The sequence below is a fragment of the Chelon labrosus genome (genome assembly GCF_963514085.1).
Source record: "Chelon labrosus genome assembly, chromosome: 10".
In the NCBI taxonomy this organism is placed as follows: domain Eukaryota; kingdom Metazoa; phylum Chordata; class Actinopteri; order Mugiliformes; family Mugilidae; genus Chelon; species Chelon labrosus.
This window is the reverse complement of record NC_140360.1, coordinates 22,655,235-22,674,055: the sequence shown is the minus strand read 5'-3', so window position 1 is coordinate 22,674,055 and position 18,821 is coordinate 22,655,235. Positions and strand designations below refer to the sequence as shown.

Genomic DNA, 18,821 nt, shown 5'->3' with positions numbered 1-18,821 from the left:
ATTCTTTCACACTATCAATCATGGAAATTACACCATAAACGTAGAAGAAGATTTGAGGTCTTCCTTTACTGGAGATGTCTAATTCCTTGTGTTTGATGTGTTTCTCCCAGACTATAAAAAGTAAGATTCATGGGTAACGTCCAGCAGCCAGAAGGATGTCTGTCACGATGATGGCTTGACGTAAGTTTTCTTAGGTAGGTGAGTAAGGCTGCCAGTGTTTATCTCTACACTCAACATGGCAATGTGTGACTCATTTTCCACACCTTACTAGCTCACAGGTTCTGTAAAGTTACTTGGAAATGATGAGAATATCAGAGATGCAAGAATTTCATGTTTAATTGTCTGTTGAGAGACATATTTTTTCCAGTTGTTGCAATGTCCAGTTATTCTTAATAAAGTTTATAATTTTAAAATATTTGTCACTGATGAACAACAGACAAATGGGAGAACATATTTATTTTCTTTGAGATAGCTGAAGTTACGCATACACACATACACACACACATAGGCAAACAAAAGCCTAATGTTAACTGCACATGTAAGTCAGACGACTAGACTTCAGTTAAATGACAGTCTACAAAGAGCTAATCGGTTGTGACCGCAAAATGTACGGCAAGGACACATTTGCACAACGACACCATTTTGCCACCACAGATGCATTTGTGAATATTTACAACAGGTTCCCCACAGAACAGTAAAGATTGTGATTTCCCGTGCAGCCCAACACGTAACTGTTATAGTATGTATGTCTGTGCCTTAGTCTACATAGAGCTCAGTCCAAAAAAAAAAAAAAAAAATCTGTAAGTGCAATCTGCTACATAAACATGCTCCTTATAGCGACTATATTATTGCGTCTTATTTTTCCATTTAAGTACCTTCTTGATCTCATATCATCTATGTGTTACCAAAACTGCACGCATATTCTGGTAGCTGTAAAAATATATGGTTTCTTAACATTTGCAGTCAAAGTAACAGTTAAAAGCAAAGCGTGGCGCTACAAGCCCCGATGTGTTAGATTGCAAAACAGAGATTCATTAAATGTCTGTAGAAAAGGTTTCACGCTCACGTCGCCGTACTTGTCAAGACATTTATATGACCAAAAATATATCTCAACAACCTTGCCTTCCAGTAAGCCTTGTCAAATCTCCTTCCCTGCCACCTACTCTGCCTCAGAGCTGCTCACTTTCCTTTAACCTTCCAGTAACCTTTCCTTTCTCCTAAAAAGTAACAAAAATGTAGTTAAAGTAATGAAGGGGGACGGGAGAGATAAAGACTGGGTAAGAGCTAGATGGAGAGAGGGGGTCTGTACAGGGGAAAGGGATGGTTGTGGTTTCATTTGGCTTTCTCAGCTCCTGGAGCAGCAACCACTGGCTCGGTCTGGACGCCGGCATCTGTAGAGTGACGCTTCTGACCCTGTAGTTTAAAGGGAGAAAACAGTAAATGCATGTTGCAGTGTCTACTATCTTAAAGAATCAGATCCTGTACAAGAAATTTTTATCTCTATAGGTCTTTCATTGGATTTGATTCTTTAATGATTTTTCTAGTTGTGGGAAACATCTAACCTGGGGAAAGCAACTCTTCATTTTTCCCTTTCCTTGCTTAAAATGTAGCATTTGAATTAAGTTACACTGAGAGCACACATACATTTGTCAACAGTAAATAGCAATTACTGTAAAAACTGTGGATAGGAACTCAGAATCTCATTGATCTCGTCTTTGTTTTCTTTTTTAAATAGCGGCTGCTGCCCTCTAGTGGAGCTATTGCAAAAAGACATTTCAATATCCAGGGCCATTCAAGCACTGAATCACTGAATTAGAAGAAGATTTCTGTCTTGTATTTGGGGAAAAGTGATGTTCCTCTTACCAGATTCTTAAAGAACAGCTGGATGGAGTTCCTCTTCTCCAGTTTCCTGGGTACACCGGCAGCATCATCTCCTGCTTGAGAGGCCACGGAAGCCAGTTTGTTATCTACCGCTGCCTCTGACGACTTGGCTGCTGCTTTCGGTTCCTCTTTGGCTTTAACTGCTTGAGCTGCCTCTCCTGCTGCTGCAAGTGGGGTCGGGGTCGCCTTCTTGGCCTCAGCAGCCTGAAAGTGTTGTGGTACATGATGAAAAATCCAGTTATTCCAGCCCTAGCTCAGCAGAGGATTCACTTGTTTGTTACTTTTACCAGTGGAACGTGTGTTTCGCTCATTAACCGACAATAAGATGTGCATCTGCTGTTAGGACACAGCTTGTCTTAGTGATTGAACATTATGGAGAATGATCATTTATCTGATGTGTTGTTATAGTTTTCAAATGAAGACTAATTCTGGCAAAAGAGTTGTTTTAGGGCATGTTTTAATACCAGATGTAACCGATGAAATGACTCTGGTTAATGATGCATCTATTCACGAGGTAATTTTACAGTATTTACCAGTCCAGTAGTTTTCCTGAGGAGCCGAACTCCACTTGTGGAGGCTGCTTGGACTTTTGTGGTCATGTGATCTAACAGTACCTCAAATTCACATTAATCTGTTACTCGCTGTTAATTTATTCCATCACAGTTCATACCCAGAGATTTTCAGAAGCTTTGAGGGATCATAAAGGGAATGGGCTCTTACTTTGGTTTTGAACAAAGAAAGGAAGGGCGATTTAGAGGCAGTTTTCTTCTCTTCCTGAACAGGTGGTGGCGGTTCTGGCTTCGCTGCTGCCTCCAGAGTTCCAGCTTTTGAGGGGTCCACCTTCTTTTATCAAAACAGCAGAGAGGAAAACACGTATTATGAGATTTGCGGATCAAATGAACGGTCATCATGGAAGCTGACAGAGCGAGCAGGAGCCGCCACCTGTGACATGCGAGAAGAGGTAAATGGGTGAAAATATCCAGCATCAGATGATAGAGGAGGGGGAAAAGTAAATTCAAGACAAGGCCTGGTCGCTGTAAGAATAAAGAGGCCCACACCGTCATGCACAAAAATGTCGCTTTCTAGGAAAAGAAAGAGAGGGAAAAATAGAAGAAGTTTCAATCTCCACTTGAATTTTCCCTCCATTAAAGAGATAGCTTGCCAATTTGGGAAATGCTCTGTTCACTTTGTGCAGAAAGTAATATATAGATTATATCTGCCCATTAAATATGAATCTGCAGTCAAGAGACAGTTGCAAAGCTTTGAGACAGGAAGATGCAATCTGTCCAAGGTTATATGTTCTGAACACATTTTTAAAACCAGTGTTTAAAATATAAATGAATTTAAGGTCTTACAGGCTGTATATAGTGAGCTTTAGGGGTGCTGGGTGGTGTCACCCTTGAACAGAACAATGCTAGCTGTTCCCCCTACTTCCAGTAGATCAAGCTAACTCAGCAATCTTCCAACTGTAGCTTCACAAATAATGGACAAATAGGAGATATGAACAATCGCCTTGTCTGAATAAGGAACAAGCACATTTCCCAAAATGCTTAACACTAATTTACCTCAGCTTCTACCACTGGCTGTGGTGCCTCTTTCACCACCTACAGGAAAGGAAATGTTATTGGTCAAGATGGAAATTGTACAATGTGCAGCAGTGGAGGATTTCTAAGCAAAGAAATTAAATGTTGTGAGTTAGCTGGCATTAATGAATTATTATATGTTACATATGACACAACAAAATCATTTGTGCAACTGTAGCCCTATCATTTCAGAGGTGCCTGTGGAGTGATTCTTGAGCACTTCTTGCTCATTTACCTGCTCTTCTACAACTGGCTGTGTCACCTCTGCCGCTGGTGCTACCTCCTGAGCTTCGACCTTATTTTCAGTCTGAGCAAATGCAAACAAATTAGAGCATGTAAAATCAGGAGGTTCAGGAAAGTATTCCACTCCCTGAAAAAAAAAGGGGGGGGGGAATAAAACCCCAAGACTGACATTTTCCTTTCGTTTACCTGCACTTCTACAACAGGCGCTGGTGCCTCCTCTGGTGTTTCCTGCAGAGTAAAACTGCTGTTTTTTTACTGAACAAATGCACATTTCGATGAACACATAAAAAAAAAATGCAATTAGGCGGTTATGTTACGCAGACAATATAGTAATTAGACTCAGACCAAGTCTTAACATGAGCAGATAGATTCACATTCACACTCGATTACATTCATGGAAAAATTCCAGCAGATAAGATTAAGCAGACTCTCTAGTTTACCTTTACATCTACAACTGGCTCTGGTGCCTCCTTGGTTGTCTGCAGGACAGTGAAGGAATTCTTAGATTTAGTTAAAGCCATCACAAATTAAATGTCTTCAGAGCCTCTAAAACAAATGGAAAATGATGTAATTATGACAGGCTTAATATGTTAGGGCGACGTACTGAGTAGAAGTGGTTAAAGGAACAGTTCAGATGTATTAGATGAGTCAGGGGGGAAGATCACTACACTGTCACGTCTGTGTGTGAATATGGAACTAAACCCAGATGGCAGTTACTTAGCTTAGCATAAGAGTTCCCTAACAAACCTATCAGCAACTCTGACAAGGCTCCAAAAATTGTGCATGCAAGGCAAGGAATGCAAAATGCCAATAATGAGCATGATTGTTTAGCCAAAACGGGTTCTGCCTTCTCTTATTGATTCATGCTATAGTGGTCTTACATATTCCGTGTTAATGCCTGAAGCTGAAACACTGTAACTTGCTGTTTAAACAACCATTGGTGACAACAATTTGTGTGTTTCCACATGTGGTCAGACTTTATGCTAAAGCTGTGGTAATCACCTCCTATTTTGGCTTTGCATTCTGTACACAGACATAACAGTGACATCAATCTTCTCACCTAATAAAAAAAGCAAATAATCATATTTGAATTTTTTTAAATAACAATTTTCACAATGAAAAAATGGACCATGGTAGAAACAGTGGAGTGAAGCCATAATCACTCTGCTCTCGTGACTGAGGAGTCACATTTCTACAAAACCTGATTCTCCAGAGAGTATGGGTTTCTTACACAACTGCCACTCCTATTGGGAAACATAAAATAACAAGTTTCTGCCACCTCCAGACAAATCAGCTCTTGTTCTGTTAGTAGCCAGATGAGCAATGGTCAGTTTGAGGGTACGATAATGTACTGTACCACTGCTGCAGCCTTGGCTCCGCTTGCTGAAGCAGCCTTGCCTTTGGATGTCTTGACTCCTAGCAGTACCTCAAATTCACATAAAGTTTGATTCACACTATGTTATAATGCAATGGAAGTCTACATTAATGGCTATCCTTTAAAACAGTGGTGGGAGCTTCAGCCTGCAGTTACACCAGTTTATTTACCTTTGAGCGGAAGAATTTGCTCAGGGAATCTTTGGCTGATTTGCCCTTTGAGGACTCAGGTTCCTTTGCAGCAGCTTTTGGTTCTTCTTTTGGCGAAGGCTTAGCAGGTTTGGCTGCCGGTTCTGCTTTGACCTCCATTTTCGGTGGCTCTGGGGGAGGCGGTGGGGGGACAGACATTCCTTTGGGTGCTGCAGGCGGTTCGGATATTTGTGCAACCTTTTAAAAAGAAATAGAGGAGAGTTACTAAAATAATAGTCTGCCGTGAAAAATTATAGCAACAGGAAACACGTTTGATATATATAATCAGATTTGGTGTCAGCAATTACATTTCCTATATAAAGTGTAATTTTAGTAAGTGAACCCAGCCCTTTGTTGTAAATACATGCACTGCAGGGTGTGTTATGCAAATCAAAGCACTTTCTGGGCTATATGCTCACAGTAGTGGTTGCTGCAGGTTGGGTCTCCTTCTGGGACTATTGTGCAACAGAAAAAGGAAGCGGTTAGAGAGATAAAGTTAAACTGAAGGAAACAAAGATCTGCAAAAAAGCTTGTCTCTACATGCCTTTTAAAAGTACAATGTCCTTTTTTTTAAAGTCAGGAATACTCTCAGTTCAAGCCACAGAAAGAGAACAGAAACGGAACGGTAAGCAGCTACTACAAACTGCATTTCCGAAACTAGTATATCCTGTGTTCGATGATCAGTTTCTGGCATTACTGAATTCACAACTAAAGCTATAGAAATGTGGCTTGAGAATAAGCAATGAGAGGAAATAAAATAAGGACAGTAGTAATTCATCAACACTTGTTCACCTGGTCTTTTGCGACATCAGGAGTAGCTGTTTCCTTTTTGGTTGTTTTGGTAGGCACCTGTGCAACAAGGGAATGAAAATAAACTGTCTTCAGTCACACTTTTTTGCACATAAGTAAAAAAAAAAAAAAAAGATGAGGAATGTTTAAGCATCATGGAGCATTATGTTAATTTATGCATAGCTGCAGTGTGAAAAGTTCAGAGTCAGAGAATGTGTAAGGGGAACAGAAAAATAATTATTTCCATAAAACAGAAGCCTTTCATGAATGCAGACATAGGCCTTTATGGTAAACTAACTGAGGCCCACAGAGTGCACACTGAGGGCCCTGGCAGAGCACATACAGTACATGCGCTGTCATTGTGACGGCCATTGTGCTCTGGAGATGGCGTAGGCCTGCCCTCGCTCTATCTTCACAAATCTCGACTTCCAACCGCACAGGCCTCCCTTGTGAGCTCACACTATGGGATGAACAATAGGACACCACATTCCCGCATGTTCAAAGACTTGATTAGCATGGGGCTAGGCCAATGGTAACTCTTTAAAACGGCATGAATCCAAAAGGCAGCACGATGAAGAGGAAACACAATAGCTGCTTGTTGTAGGTTTTCCATCAGGCACCGTCATCATGGCACATTTTGTTATGGATACCTTCACTGCCATGTACAGTGGCACTCTTTCACATAGAATAATACATAGATAAATGGATCAAATTGAAAAAAATTCTCTCCACTGCTGGAGGTATCACCAATTGCCACAAATATCTCAGCTTCAGTGAAGAAGAAAATAATACATATTAAATTGTTGTTTTAGAAGCTGTTTGCTATTTGCAAACCATTTGCCATGGATTTGTTTTTTTCTCTTCAACTGCAGTCTAGTTTTAGTAGTAATTTATAGTAGTAAGATACATAATAAGAAATAGCAAGAGTATAATAAACCACCACTTCATTTCTCAAACTGCGTCACTTACTAGGGTTTTGAAGAAGTTCATAACTGGATTCTCTTCTGGGTTACTCTCCTCTCGGCTTTCCACAGGCTCACTGTTTCCGTTGTCAGTGTCAGGAACTTTGTCTTCCTCTGGGCTGGAGTCTGGAGTTGCACGTTCTGCCTCCGTTAATGATTCAGATTCTTGCTTTAGGTTAGCTGTCTCCTATACACCATCACAGAGAATTAGCCTTTGAGGATTACGTTAGAGCAGTGGTGCTGATATGCAAGCAGAGAGTGTCTTAATCGCTGCATTGAGATGGGAGCACAATTCCAACCATGCCTCTGCCTACTCGGGGCATTGTCAACAATCACCCTTTTATTAATGTGCGTGTCCCACCCCTCACTCATTCATATTCAACAATGTGTGTGAGTTATGCCTTGAGAAATGTCAGGAAAGTCTTGCTTATGGTGTCTTTAAAATATCTGAATATCCCTGATTTCATTTTTAGTGAATCTGTTTGATTTAGTTTATCGATATTCATTTATTATTTTGGCTCTTTTTTTTTGTTTCTTTGCAACTTAAAGCATGTGTTGTGAAATTATGAACAAAATTAGGAGTGAAGAAACTGAATTGTGTGTTTTCCTTTTTCATTTTATTGGAAAATGTTTCAGTATTTTATAATGTGAGCTTTGTTTCAATTATATACATACAAACAATGATACTCTGCATTTTTATAAAACACAAATCACTTTACAGGCATTTATTATCACATGCTACAACCATTAAACATTACATTAAATGTATGACATCCTGATGAGGTAGATGTAAATAAATATTGTAACTGAACATGTTACTGTTGTTCTTCCTTTGGAGCCACATGAACGGTAACAGTTATATTGTAGCCCAATGAAGAGATCTCTAAATCCCCAAGCAAATAAGCCGATTCCTCAACAACTGACGTACAAGCTGACAGCAACCTAGTAATTAAAATATCTACGTTTGAACTTGTGCCTGAGTCGCCTTCAGTGACTGCTACACTTAGTGAGTCTATTGTTGAATCTGTTGCGTCCGCGCTTGATTCGCTCTCTTCCGTCTCTTCCGTCATCTCTGGTGCTGCTGCCTCATCTGAAGACGCAATGTCACATTCGGTTTCTTCTCTGATGATTTCCTCGACGATGGCCTCAAGAGCGTCCTCAACACCCTCCCTCACAACAAAAGTGGCAGCTTGAGAGTTCTCCTCGGCAAAAACATCACCTGGATTATCTGTTTCATACATTATTTCTTCTGTGACTTCATTTTCGCTTTCATCAAAGATCACCACCAGCATTTCAGTTTTTGGTTGTTGCTCGCTTTCCTCCACAGGCTCCTCAGTAGGATCAACACATTCAACAACCTCTACCCCAATAAAAGATGGAGCATCTGTCTCTTTGTCAGTATCTTCCAACAGACCTTCAATGTTCTCCACAATGAGTTCCTCTTGGACTGGAATACAAGGTTCAGGCTCTTCAATGGGCTCCATCGGTGGAACGTCTGCTTCAGGTTCCTCAGAATCCTCAACATTTGCTTGAAGCTTCCCTGAAAAAGCTTCAACAGCTGATTTGAGTATGTTCTCTAACACTTCACTGGCTGGATCTTCTTCACAGAGGCTTAGGATCTCTTCTGTGGGTTCCTCTGAGATTTCAGGAACCTCTATCTCTTCTGTTGTGACTCCTTCAGTAGATGTCTCTTGGGTATAGAAGACTTCCTCAGCACTGTCTGGCGCTGTCGCAATTTCATTTGCTAAAAGCTCGATAGCTTCTTCATTAGTTTCCTCAGTAGATGTCTCAAGGTGGTCCTCTGGGAGGGAAGGATTTGACTCTAGCTCTCCAGAGAGAGGCACAAAAATTGTTGCCATGATTACCTCCTCTAGAAAGCTGATATTATCTGTTGCAAGCTCCTGATGTGTGGCATCTGAGGCTTCAAATTCTTCAGATAGGGCATCAATAGCTTCCTCTGGTATTTCCGCAGCGTTGTCTTTAACAATAGCAGCTGATTCTTCAGTAGTTTCTGGTCCCACTTCAGCTATCACATCTTCTCCAACCTGAGCGGTTTCATTAGCAGTTACAACTTCTGAAACAGACTCAGGCTTCACTTCATCATCAAAAGTATCTTCAACCAGTTCCTCAATGGTGATGAATTCAAAAGGAGCTTCAACAATAGTACTTTCTGTCTCAGAAGGGTCATCGGCAGCTACAGGGTTGAGGTTTTCTTGCTTGCTTATTTCTGTTACACCTTCAACTGCAGCATCATCAGCAACAGTGACCTCCACATGGGCAGATTCCACCTTAAGTAGAGTTTCAGTCTCACAAGGGACAGCAATTTCTAGGTTTGCAGGTGTAGGGGTTTGCTCATTGTGAACAATCGCAGAGATTGTTACAGTGGTAAATGACTCTTCCTCAACAGAAGGGATGTCATCTGCTTCTCTGGCCTCATGAGTGACAGCGTTAGACTCACGTTGATTGGTTTCATTCAGTGCTACATCAGCCGACACGTATCCAGCTCCTTCACTGTAGTCTTTGGTAATTACTTCATCTGTTTCTGGCTCTGACGTGACTGCAGCTGTGTAGTAAGGGGTTTCAGAAACAGCAGCAAAGACTGCTTCAACACAGTCTGCCACCACTTTCGGAAGGTCGTATGTGATCTCCAGAGGAACAGTTTCCTCCACAACTGTGTTGATACATTCTGGTCCTGCAGCCGTCTGTGGTTCAGTTTCCACAAGCACAAAAATGTCTGTGACTTCCACCCGCTCTGCTCTGAACACTACATTCTCATAAACATCGTTACCCACGCCGACCACCTCTTCAATGATGATCCCAACGGCCTGGTCGTCTGAGAAGTCATCACGTAAAGTGTCTTCAACAACCTCCTCAGCTATGATAACAGTGGAGTCATTCAGTGAACCTTCCTCAGTCTCTGCTGTAAGGCCGTCTGCGTTTGTGTCGTCGTCGTCGCCAGTTTGCGTCGAAATATCGGTTTCGTGTTTTTGGTCTGTTTGCGTGGATGTTTCAGCTTTGCGATGTGGACTTCTCTCTCGATGCTCAATGACGACCAAGGTGGTGGCTTCTTCTCCACTTGGGTCCTTCATTGTGAAAATCAACACGTTTAGGTGAAATACAGTTTGTGTTTGTTTCGCGGACACATGTGATAACCACGATCTCACTGAACCATCAGAAATATAGCGATAGCGATGTATAACAGTCTGAAATTAAGATATAGTTTTAACTGTTGTTGAGATGTTGATTAATTTCTGTGGAGGTTCTGGGTTTAGATGCTGTTGTATTGAATTGTTTTTTTTGTTTTGTTTTGTTTTTTTGGTCAGTATACTGCTGTCCAATTCTAAACCACCAAATCTTCAAAATGTACCACACAATTCAGTCAACATAAGACTATTGCTGGGTGAATTTCAGTGCACTGGATTGCAGAGACATTCACATTTTTCTGGTATGTCAGTGACAAAATTACTTAATTAATTCTCTTTGGAATATATGCACTGATAAACCTGCCATTGTTAGGGAAATTTAATCAATCGATCAGAGAGAGATAAAAGCAAAACATTAAAGGAGAAGGCTGGTATTTTTCTTGTATTTTTCTGTTTTTGAATGGTACAAAGGAGATCAGGATTCAGTCGTTGCTTTCCATAATCAATACATAGCTGGTTTGGTTCTCTTCACGTGTTTTGTTGAAAGTAAAAATAAAATAGAAAATTATCCCCAGACTTAAATAAACACCAGAGGCGTACTCACCTGCTGTGGATCATTGGGAGGCAGACTTACATCTGGCTGATCTTCACTTGTGTTCTCCTTTTCTTTTTCTTTTTCTTTTTCTTTTTCTTTTTCACTCTCAACATCAGCTGCAGGTTCTGCTTTCTTTTTGAACATCTTGCCGAAAAGATTCACTTTCTCTTCTTTGCCTTTCTTGGTCTCTTCCTTCTGGGCGGCGGCATCAGGGATTTCAGAAACAACCGGCGCGCTGGCAGGCTGAGAGACTGATTCGACTATCTCAAATTCACTTGATTCTGTTGTAAGGTTTAAAGTGTGGGACTCGCCATTTTGGTAGACTATAGTCTCACTCTTACCTGCAGAAAAAAAAATCCCAAAAGTCCCGTTACATGTGTTTATGTATGTCCTTTACATGGTTCTGATTCAATAATTCCTCTTATTTAATTGTACAGCTGTTATCATGAACACTGGTCTGAATGCTAAGCTCCTTGCATGCAACATTAAGCTGACATCTCCTTGTGCAGCTCTCTGTGAAGTAAACATGGGCTTGTCAATGCAAGAAAGTGACATTATCTTTATCTCCAGCGTCAACATTAGCTCTTAGTTAAACTCGGAAGGTATCCCACTGCATTAATGCTACAGCAGCGAAGCCAACCACACCATGACAGGTCAAATAGTTGCTCCCTGTCAATGTCTGAGACTACGCCTAGAGTTTACATTTGAAGACTGGCGCCTTCAGTCCAGCTGGGAGTTACTGTGTTTGCAGAGTATTATAGAGCCCAAATGACTAATCTGACACAAACATAGAAAGATCAGCTGATTTTTACCTGCCAAAAGAAATACCATAAAACACAACAGAGGACTTTTTTAGTTACAATCTTCTCTTCTCTCATCCTTAAAACTGTAATTCCATGCGTTGAGCAATGGGTTACTCATTTTACGGTGACATCTTCGTTTGTATGTGCATTTATATGTTACATTTTAACACGGTAAGGCTTAAGCTATTATTGTGCATTAGTTTCATGTTATTTAATAAAATTAAAAATCCCACTCACCATGAGTCTCCAGTCCGTTAATCTTGATGTTTGCAGAGGTACCATTCACTGATCCATTTTCATGCTTCTCACTAATCTTCCCGTTCTATGAAGAAAATAAAGAACAAACTGATTCACAAGACTTTAAGATCTACATGTTATTGTCCATTGAGGAGAGGCACATGTTTTCATTTAAAGTATTTATCTTTCCCATGTGTGACTGGTGTGGAGGCATTAACAAAATTTTTACCACAGTGAGCTCTTTGCTGTTGGAATGCTCGTTTCCCATAGTGTTCCCAGTCAAGCTCTACAGCTTTCAGTTCTGCAACCAAATTAAACAGAAAATGTAGTTTTGCAAAGATTTGCTGCAAATAGTTCTAAACATTTTTTTTTTTTTTGCAAAGCTCTTAACTTTCAGTCTTAAATGTATCTAAATGTCTTACCTGGTTGCACCTCTTCAGGTCAAGCAAGGGATGTCCTCCTTAAGAAAAACAATAGTCAGAGAGGTGTCCTTCCTGCTCCTGCCCAACTGTGTGTTTAGGATACTGTTAACAGGCTATTTTATGTGTGCTTTGAAATGGGTGGGACTGTTTTTTAAGTAATCAATTGGATTTCCTCCAGTGAAAAGCCCGCCAATACATCCGACCAAGTATCGGTCTTCTTTAGTAAAAGCACATGATTAGCTCATGGCAATCTCCCTGTGTGCGCTCTGAAAATTATAATGAGGTTACTCTCTAATCAAGAGCACTATCATAAGGCGGTGCAGCACAGTTTTGTTGACAGATGTAGCAGGGAAGTAACAGGATGTGTTTTAAGGATATTGTTCTGGCACGTGTCCATGCTGCCAAAAAGTTGTTTCAGTAGTTATTTTGATTTGATCTTAACATTTTAAGAATTTTAAGCATTAAACCAATTTCCAATCAATTTATTTTAAGATTCAGAGTTGTTGATACGAAGGAAACTTCAAAAATGAATTGGACAAGCATGTGCCTTAAAATATCTGTTGTATCGTTTTTATATGACTTGATTAAAAAAATCTTTTTGATTTGCAAAGATTAAGTGTCTTCTTTATTGTCACAGTTAATCAAGACAGACAAAGAGCTCTGTAATTAGATCATCTGTCTTTAAAGGCTTCCACATGGCCGTGTTTAGATGCCCCCGATGCATCAAGCCTATCAGAGGGCCGTTCAGGCATTCATCTTCATGTTTTGTTTGGTGCTTTTTGTGAGTAAATGTGCCATGCTCATTCTGAGAAAGGTTCTTCATCCTGTTCTCTTCATGAAAGCCAAGTATCGTTGGTGAATATGTTTTTTTTTTTTTTTTTTTTAAAAAAGGGAAAATGGGCCATATGTATGGGATTTATTATGACAAGACTTGGAATCCATGAACACAATGTCCCGATTGTAGCCTATAGCCTGCATACTGAGGTGGGAGTTGGATTCCCCTGTTTGGATGGTGCACTTCACGGGGAGGCTGCAGCTGAGGGACCTCAAGCAAACGTTTCATGATGTACCAACGCATAACAACCTACTGGCTTTATTGGTGGTGCTGCCCTTACAAAAAGGCCATTGATTGCAAGGGCGGAAAAACTGGAATGTTTAAGTCAACTTAGATGAAAACTTTATGATTTCTCATGTAGTGTTATTGCCTGGATGCAGACAGTTGTTTGATGTGTTACTGTTATGTGTGGTTAAAACTGGATTAATACTGCTCTTGCTTTGCAGATGTATTCAGTAAATATTTAAACTTGGGTGCAGTACTGTTTGCTGTAGGAATGTTTACAGAGCAGCAGTTCCGGTTCATATAATAACTAGTGGGGCATATTGTAAGCAAGTTTGCACATTTCTTCAGATAATTAATGATAATAGCACATCAAATGATCACTTAGAGCAAATTTAAGACACAAGACATGAGACATTGTTTTTTTTATCCCAAGTATGGTAAATTTCCATGTCAGAGTAGCACGGAATTCGACAACAGTATATACGAAAAACTTCACTTCAATGAGCTTGGTGCGTGTTTAGTCAGTTAAGAACTAAATTAGTGCCACATTATATTAAATTGTTTACCCGAAACCAGCTGTGTGATAGAGGGACGGCAAGGATACGCTATTTATTAGGTAAATCTGTAAAAAAATAAATATTTTTTATGTAAACCTGTACTGTCAAACTCCAGGCTGTTCGTTCCGCTAGGTGGCGGTGTCGCTGTGGTTTTGTGTTGAGCACCACCGAACGTGAACAGTCGAAGAAGCCAAGATGGCAGCCGTCAAGAAGGGAACTGTTGTAAGTGAAAATTTAAATAAATGTGTTATTTTGTTAATGAGACGCATGCTTCTTGTTTAATGTAGAACTACTGATAAAACAGTAGAGGTGTGTCATGTGAGAAAAAAGCCACACTGTCTCCTGCTAGTGATATCTCTGTCCGTGGTCACACCCTCGTGTAGCTCATAGTAGCTACTGTCAAGTGTAGCTAGCTAGCAAAGTAAAAGCACTAGCTCGATTAACCCTGTCGTTAAATAAGCCCTACTTCACCAGTCGATTATGATAATAATTATGATAACGATGATAACAAAACAAATGTTGTGAGAGTCGAGGGGGGCACCGCTGGCATCTAACGTGTAGCTTGCTAGCTAACGTTAGCCAGATTCCCCATTCATTCTTAACGCTTGAAAGGAGCTAACTAAGCCATGTCTCGGTTTTAACTGGCTAGCACGAAGGCTAACTAGAACTGTTAACCATTTCCCGTTGTTTGCAGGCCGTTGAAGATGTGCATGTCACGTTTGAAGACCAGCAGAAGATTAATAAATTCGCCAGGAACACGAGTCGGATGACGGAGCTCAAAAATGAGATAGAGGAAAAGAAGGTCTGTTGTACTGAATAACATTGTAGTCATATGTCTCAGTCAGTCTGTCTGTCTGTGGTTTGTTAGTTACACCCAAATAAAACCAAAGTAGTCTAACATCATTATTTGTAATGTAAAGAGATGTTCTGTTATTAGACTATTACAGTTTTTACCTGGACAATATTTCTTAAACATTCTGATCAGAGATTCAGACTTAACTGTTTGCATGAACGTCAGATGTAATGATCTGCTGGAATATGTGTTTACATGCCCCAGAACAGAATAGATCTTTTTTATTTTATTTTTATTGTCCTGTGCATTGTGGAGCGTTAAATCTGCCGGAAATATAATAGAGGAAGAATTTCTCCTCGAGACCTTATTGACCGACTCTGAATTCATTCAGTAGATAAAGCCGATCAAGATAGAGTCACCATTTCAACTGAGCTGCTCATGTTGACTCTGGCTTTATTTATCTTTTCAAACAACTGGTTGTTTTTTTCTACTTCCTTGTCTCTGTCTCTCCTGGAAACTCATCACATCACCTGATGTTTTTCACACGTTGGGCAAACATGTGTAGAAGGGATAAACAATCAGATCAAGTGTATACGTGGTTATCAGGAGCTAATATTTTCCCGTTGAACTGATGATCTCAATCTGATTGAAAACTCCTGATGATCTGGTCAGTCTGTTCTGTCTGAGGTGGTTACATAAGGTGTTTCTATTTTAATTATTAGTGGAGTCCTTGAATGGATCAGACACAAAGTGCAGCCTCGAAAATGAGGATTAGACAGAACTGATTTCAACTAATAGAAGTGTATTTTTACGCTCATGGGCTTACAGATGACTCTTGGCTTACTTGCACTCAGTTTCCAGTTTATTAGCTAAAATGTAAGCAGTATATTTTCAAACTTACTTTCACTTGGACTGAAATGTTCCAAGTGTTTTAATGAAGTGTTTAATAAGCTTTATGGTAATTTTGAAAGCCGTCATTTGTTGCATTGGTGATTTTGTAATGACATTGTGCTATTAACTACATATTGTTTGTGTTTCTGATATATATTTTACCCTTACTAGCAGAAGCTTAACTGCAACCTTTAAAATGATTATAATGTTCAATCTGCATTTATTTAATTCCGAAGAAAGCCAGTTTGTTCAGATCTGTCACAATTAAATGTGACCTGAAGGGCGACACAGCTGCTAATCTAATTTGTTAACAGCCCTCATTGAGACTCTGTAATGACCTGCTAATGTCTCTAAACAGAAAACGCTGCAGGACCTACAGGATGCCAGTGACGACCTAATGATGTTAGACGACGACGCACTATTGATCCCTTATCAAATCGGTGATGTCTTTTTGAGTCACACCCAGGAAGAAACACAAGAGATGCTGGAGGCTGCAAAGGTAAATGTTTCACTAAACTTTTTCTCACGCTTTAGACTTGAAAGACCATTGTTATATGATCAAGTCATTCGCTGAAAGGGCAATGGAGAGTGACTTACCATAACGTAAACTTATATTTTAGCTTTTATTATCATCAAACAGTATATACTGACATATTATTCACAAGTTGGATCTTGGCAGGGAAAGTCTGTGTGGTTTGTGTATGTATTCCAAACAATCATCTTGATGATGGTTATTTATTTAATGACTTAGAATTGAAACAACAAGGAAAATGACTTTGTGTCTAAACATCAAATATAACATCAGTTGAGACTAAAATACAAAGATGGTTTCTGGCTTTCATTTATCAGTAAAACTGAGATATCCCTTGATTCAAAATTTCTCCGAAATGTTAATTACTGGTGTTTTTGAAAGCTTTGATTATTTCCCCAGTGGACTGCCTAAAGTGCTGCTGAGAAGTAGTAGTCGTAGCGGTTCTCGTTCTCGCAGCATAATCTTTATGAAACAAAACAGAATTCTAAAAACACTCGCATGCTGTTTTGTCTGATTAGTAGAACTGGATTTCTTTGAAAATCACTCTGTTGAGATGAGTCACGGCTGAGGTGGGATTTGAAGGACGGCACATGAATCACACCGGCGCTCGGTTATCATATTAAAAGCTTATTTTAGAATCACAGCGGATCAAATGAAATACTGATGTGGAGGAAATCAAGCTGCGCATCACAAATTCAAGAAAACAGTCAACTCTTTTGAAAATGTGTTGAACAAACGTTTAAAACTTTATTGTAGACGTTAGCAAAAATGTTAGGGAAAAAAAAAATAAATTGATTCATACCAAAATATATTTCAGAATGGGAAATGCATGTTTAGACCTCTAAACACTATATCTAACACACATATTTATGGACTAAAACCCTTAAATATGTTTGAAAGGAATAGTATTTTTGGAAAAGAATCTTTTTGCTTTCACGCTGAGATAGTTGAGAAAATCAATGCAATCATGTTTACCATGCAGACATGAAAGTTCAAGATTCAAGGCATGAATCTTGAACTTTCATGTCTGCATGGTAAATAGAAAACTTTAGTTTGTTAGCTTATCTCAGCATAATAACTAGAAATAAAGAAAAACAGCAACCCGGTTCCGTTCAGACGTGGTCTAAAAATCAAAATCTACCAGAATAATTAATGTGGTACCTTGTTTGTGGTTTTACGTGAGTAATAAGACTCCAGGGCTGTAAACATGAAAGTGGTGTCAGTCTTTTTATCTGATCTTGACCAAGAAAGCAGACGATCTTTTCCTAAAACATCAAACTTCTCCTAGAAGTATATGAGGACGAAATTAATGGCGCGTCCATTCTAGTGTGGGTAGACATCAACAGCCAAAGGCCTCTGTGTCTAAAAGCATTGTTTAGATGACAGCTTGTACAAAGGGGGCACTTGAGATTGTCCTTGGTGTGTCTTCAGGATAAAAGCTGAGCAGCGTCTTAGCTCCATAGCTGCTAAATCATAGAGAAGGTGAGCATTGACGAGAGATTAGAGCCTGTCCGCCTTTCTGAGTCTTACCTGATGTCTCTGTCCTTTTGTTGTTGCTGCTTCTTCATTACACAGCAGCACATACTGCACAGACATGAACTGATTGATGCAGACAATTTATTCTCATTTATTTCTCTGTCCAGCCTTTAAAATGTGCGTTACATAGAGTCATATATTAAAACTGGTTTTCATTAAAGGTCTCATGTCTGTAGTTGCTTGCCTCCTGTAGTGGTTGTCATGTAATTGGAGTTTCCATGTTCTGTAATTAGGAAGCACTGGAGCGGGAGGTCAGAGGCCTTGAGGAGCGGGTGTCAGCGATACAGCAAGTGTTGAGTGATCTGAAGGTGCAGCTTTACGCCAAGTTTGGTAACAACATTAACCTGGAGCCCAATGAAAGCTGAGCAGCGAAATGGACTTTGACAGCTGCCCCAGCACGGACATTTACACGCAGCTCTGGTGTCAGATCCACAGTGTGATTGCCAAACAAAACACCAACACGAATGGCTTAAGTTTGTAGCGTCTGTTTTATGATTTACATGTCTGCAGTTTAGTTTCGGGGAAACAAATTCACAAGGACAAGATGTGGGGATTAAATAAATACACATCATTTCTAATGTATTTTAAGTGGTCCCTTATTTAATATTCATGTTTTTTGTTGATCTGAGTGAAGTAAAAAAGAAAACCAAATAACTGTGTGATAATTACACTGCAAAAACACTGCATGAGACTTTGTTTACTGTCCAAAATGAAAGACATGTCTCCCTAACAGTGTACCCTGAATTAATGACTGAAGTGAAAGACTTCAAAAATATTCAACTTCTACCAACTTTTACCAAAAGTATTATAAGTGAAATAAAATCATTTCAGAGCAACACATGGATGTCTGCCATGAAATCCACATTACTCGCTTGAGTTCAAAGAGAGGTACACCGATCAGCCATAACATTATGATATCCTAATATTGTGTAGGTCTCCCTTGTGCCTCCAAAACAGTTGTGACTCATCAGAGAATGGACATGGGCCTTCTGAGGGTGTCCTGTGGTGTCTGGCAACAGAATGTTGTTAGTGGGGGCCTTTGGATCCTGTGGGTTGAGGGGAGGGGCCTCTGTGGATCATCCCACAGATACTTGATCATTTTGGGATCTAGTGAATTTGGAGGCCAGGTCAACACCTTGTGCTGTTTTTCATGTTTTTTGAGTTTCTCCTAAACCGTTTTTGTGTGTGTGCCTGTGCTATGGGGTGGGGGTGCCTGGTCTGGTCTAGGTGC

The 18,821-nt window shown here is 39.9% G+C and overlaps 2 protein-coding genes across 3 annotated transcripts; one reads left to right on the top strand and one right to left on the bottom strand.

Annotated features, from left to right (window-relative positions):
• Window positions 1-744: 744 nt before the first annotated feature.
• bcas1 (brain enriched myelin associated protein 1) lies at window positions 745-12,898 on the bottom strand. Of its 2 annotated transcripts, XM_084552788.1 has the most exons (15): window positions 12,222-12,898; window positions 12,029-12,100; window positions 11,800-11,884; window positions 10,769-11,100; window positions 7,029-7,208; window positions 6,063-6,119; window positions 5,690-5,725; window positions 5,253-5,468; window positions 4,148-4,186; window positions 3,894-3,935; window positions 3,700-3,771; window positions 3,447-3,485; window positions 2,602-2,724; window positions 1,864-2,085; window positions 745-1,413 (listed from the first exon to the last, which is right to left on the bottom strand). In XM_084552788.1, the coding sequence occupies exons 2-15, from the start codon at window positions 12,065-12,067 to the stop codon at window positions 1,333-1,335; spliced, it is 1,563 nt and encodes a 520-aa protein (XP_084408914.1). In that variant the 5' UTR covers window positions 12,068-12,100; window positions 12,222-12,898; the 3' UTR covers window positions 745-1,332. The 2 variants fall into 2 exon arrangements, with proteins under 2 accessions (XP_084408914.1, XP_084408915.1); XM_084552789.1 differs by lacking the exons at window positions 3,447-3,485; window positions 3,700-3,771; window positions 3,894-3,935; window positions 4,148-4,186.
• Window positions 12,899-13,991: 1,093 nt separating this feature from the next.
• pfdn4 (prefoldin subunit 4) lies at window positions 13,992-18,172 on the top strand. The gene is made up of 4 exons (XM_084553063.1): window positions 13,992-14,060; window positions 14,533-14,640; window positions 15,881-16,021; window positions 17,824-18,172. The coding sequence occupies exons 1-4, from the start codon at window positions 14,034-14,036 to the stop codon at window positions 17,953-17,955; spliced, it is 408 nt and encodes a 135-aa protein (XP_084409189.1). The 5' UTR covers window positions 13,992-14,033; the 3' UTR covers window positions 17,956-18,172.
• Window positions 18,173-18,821: the final 649 nt, after the last annotated feature.

Excerpts from the sequence above, each read along its gene's own strand:
- bcas1 (XM_084552788.1), bottom strand. The coding sequence starts at position 12,067 with ATGGGAAACGAGCATTCCAACAGCAAAGAGCTCACTGTG. Across the intron at positions 6,120-7,028 it reads TGAACTTCTTCAAAACCCTA|GTGCCTACCAAAACAACCAA; the intron begins GTAAGTGACGCA and ends CTTGTTGCACAG. Across the intron at positions 4,187-5,252 it reads GCAAATTCTTCCGCTCAAAG|ACAACCAAGGAGGCACCAGA; the intron begins GTAAATAAACTG and ends ACTGTCCTGCAG.
- pfdn4 (XM_084553063.1), top strand. The coding sequence starts at position 14,034 with ATGGCAGCCGTCAAGAAGGGAACTGTT. Across the intron at positions 14,641-15,880 it reads ATGAGATAGAGGAAAAGAAG|AAAACGCTGCAGGACCTACA; the intron begins GTCTGTTGTACT and ends GTCTCTAAACAG. Across the intron at positions 16,022-17,823 it reads AGATGCTGGAGGCTGCAAAG|GAAGCACTGGAGCGGGAGGT; the intron begins GTAAATGTTTCA and ends TTCTGTAATTAG.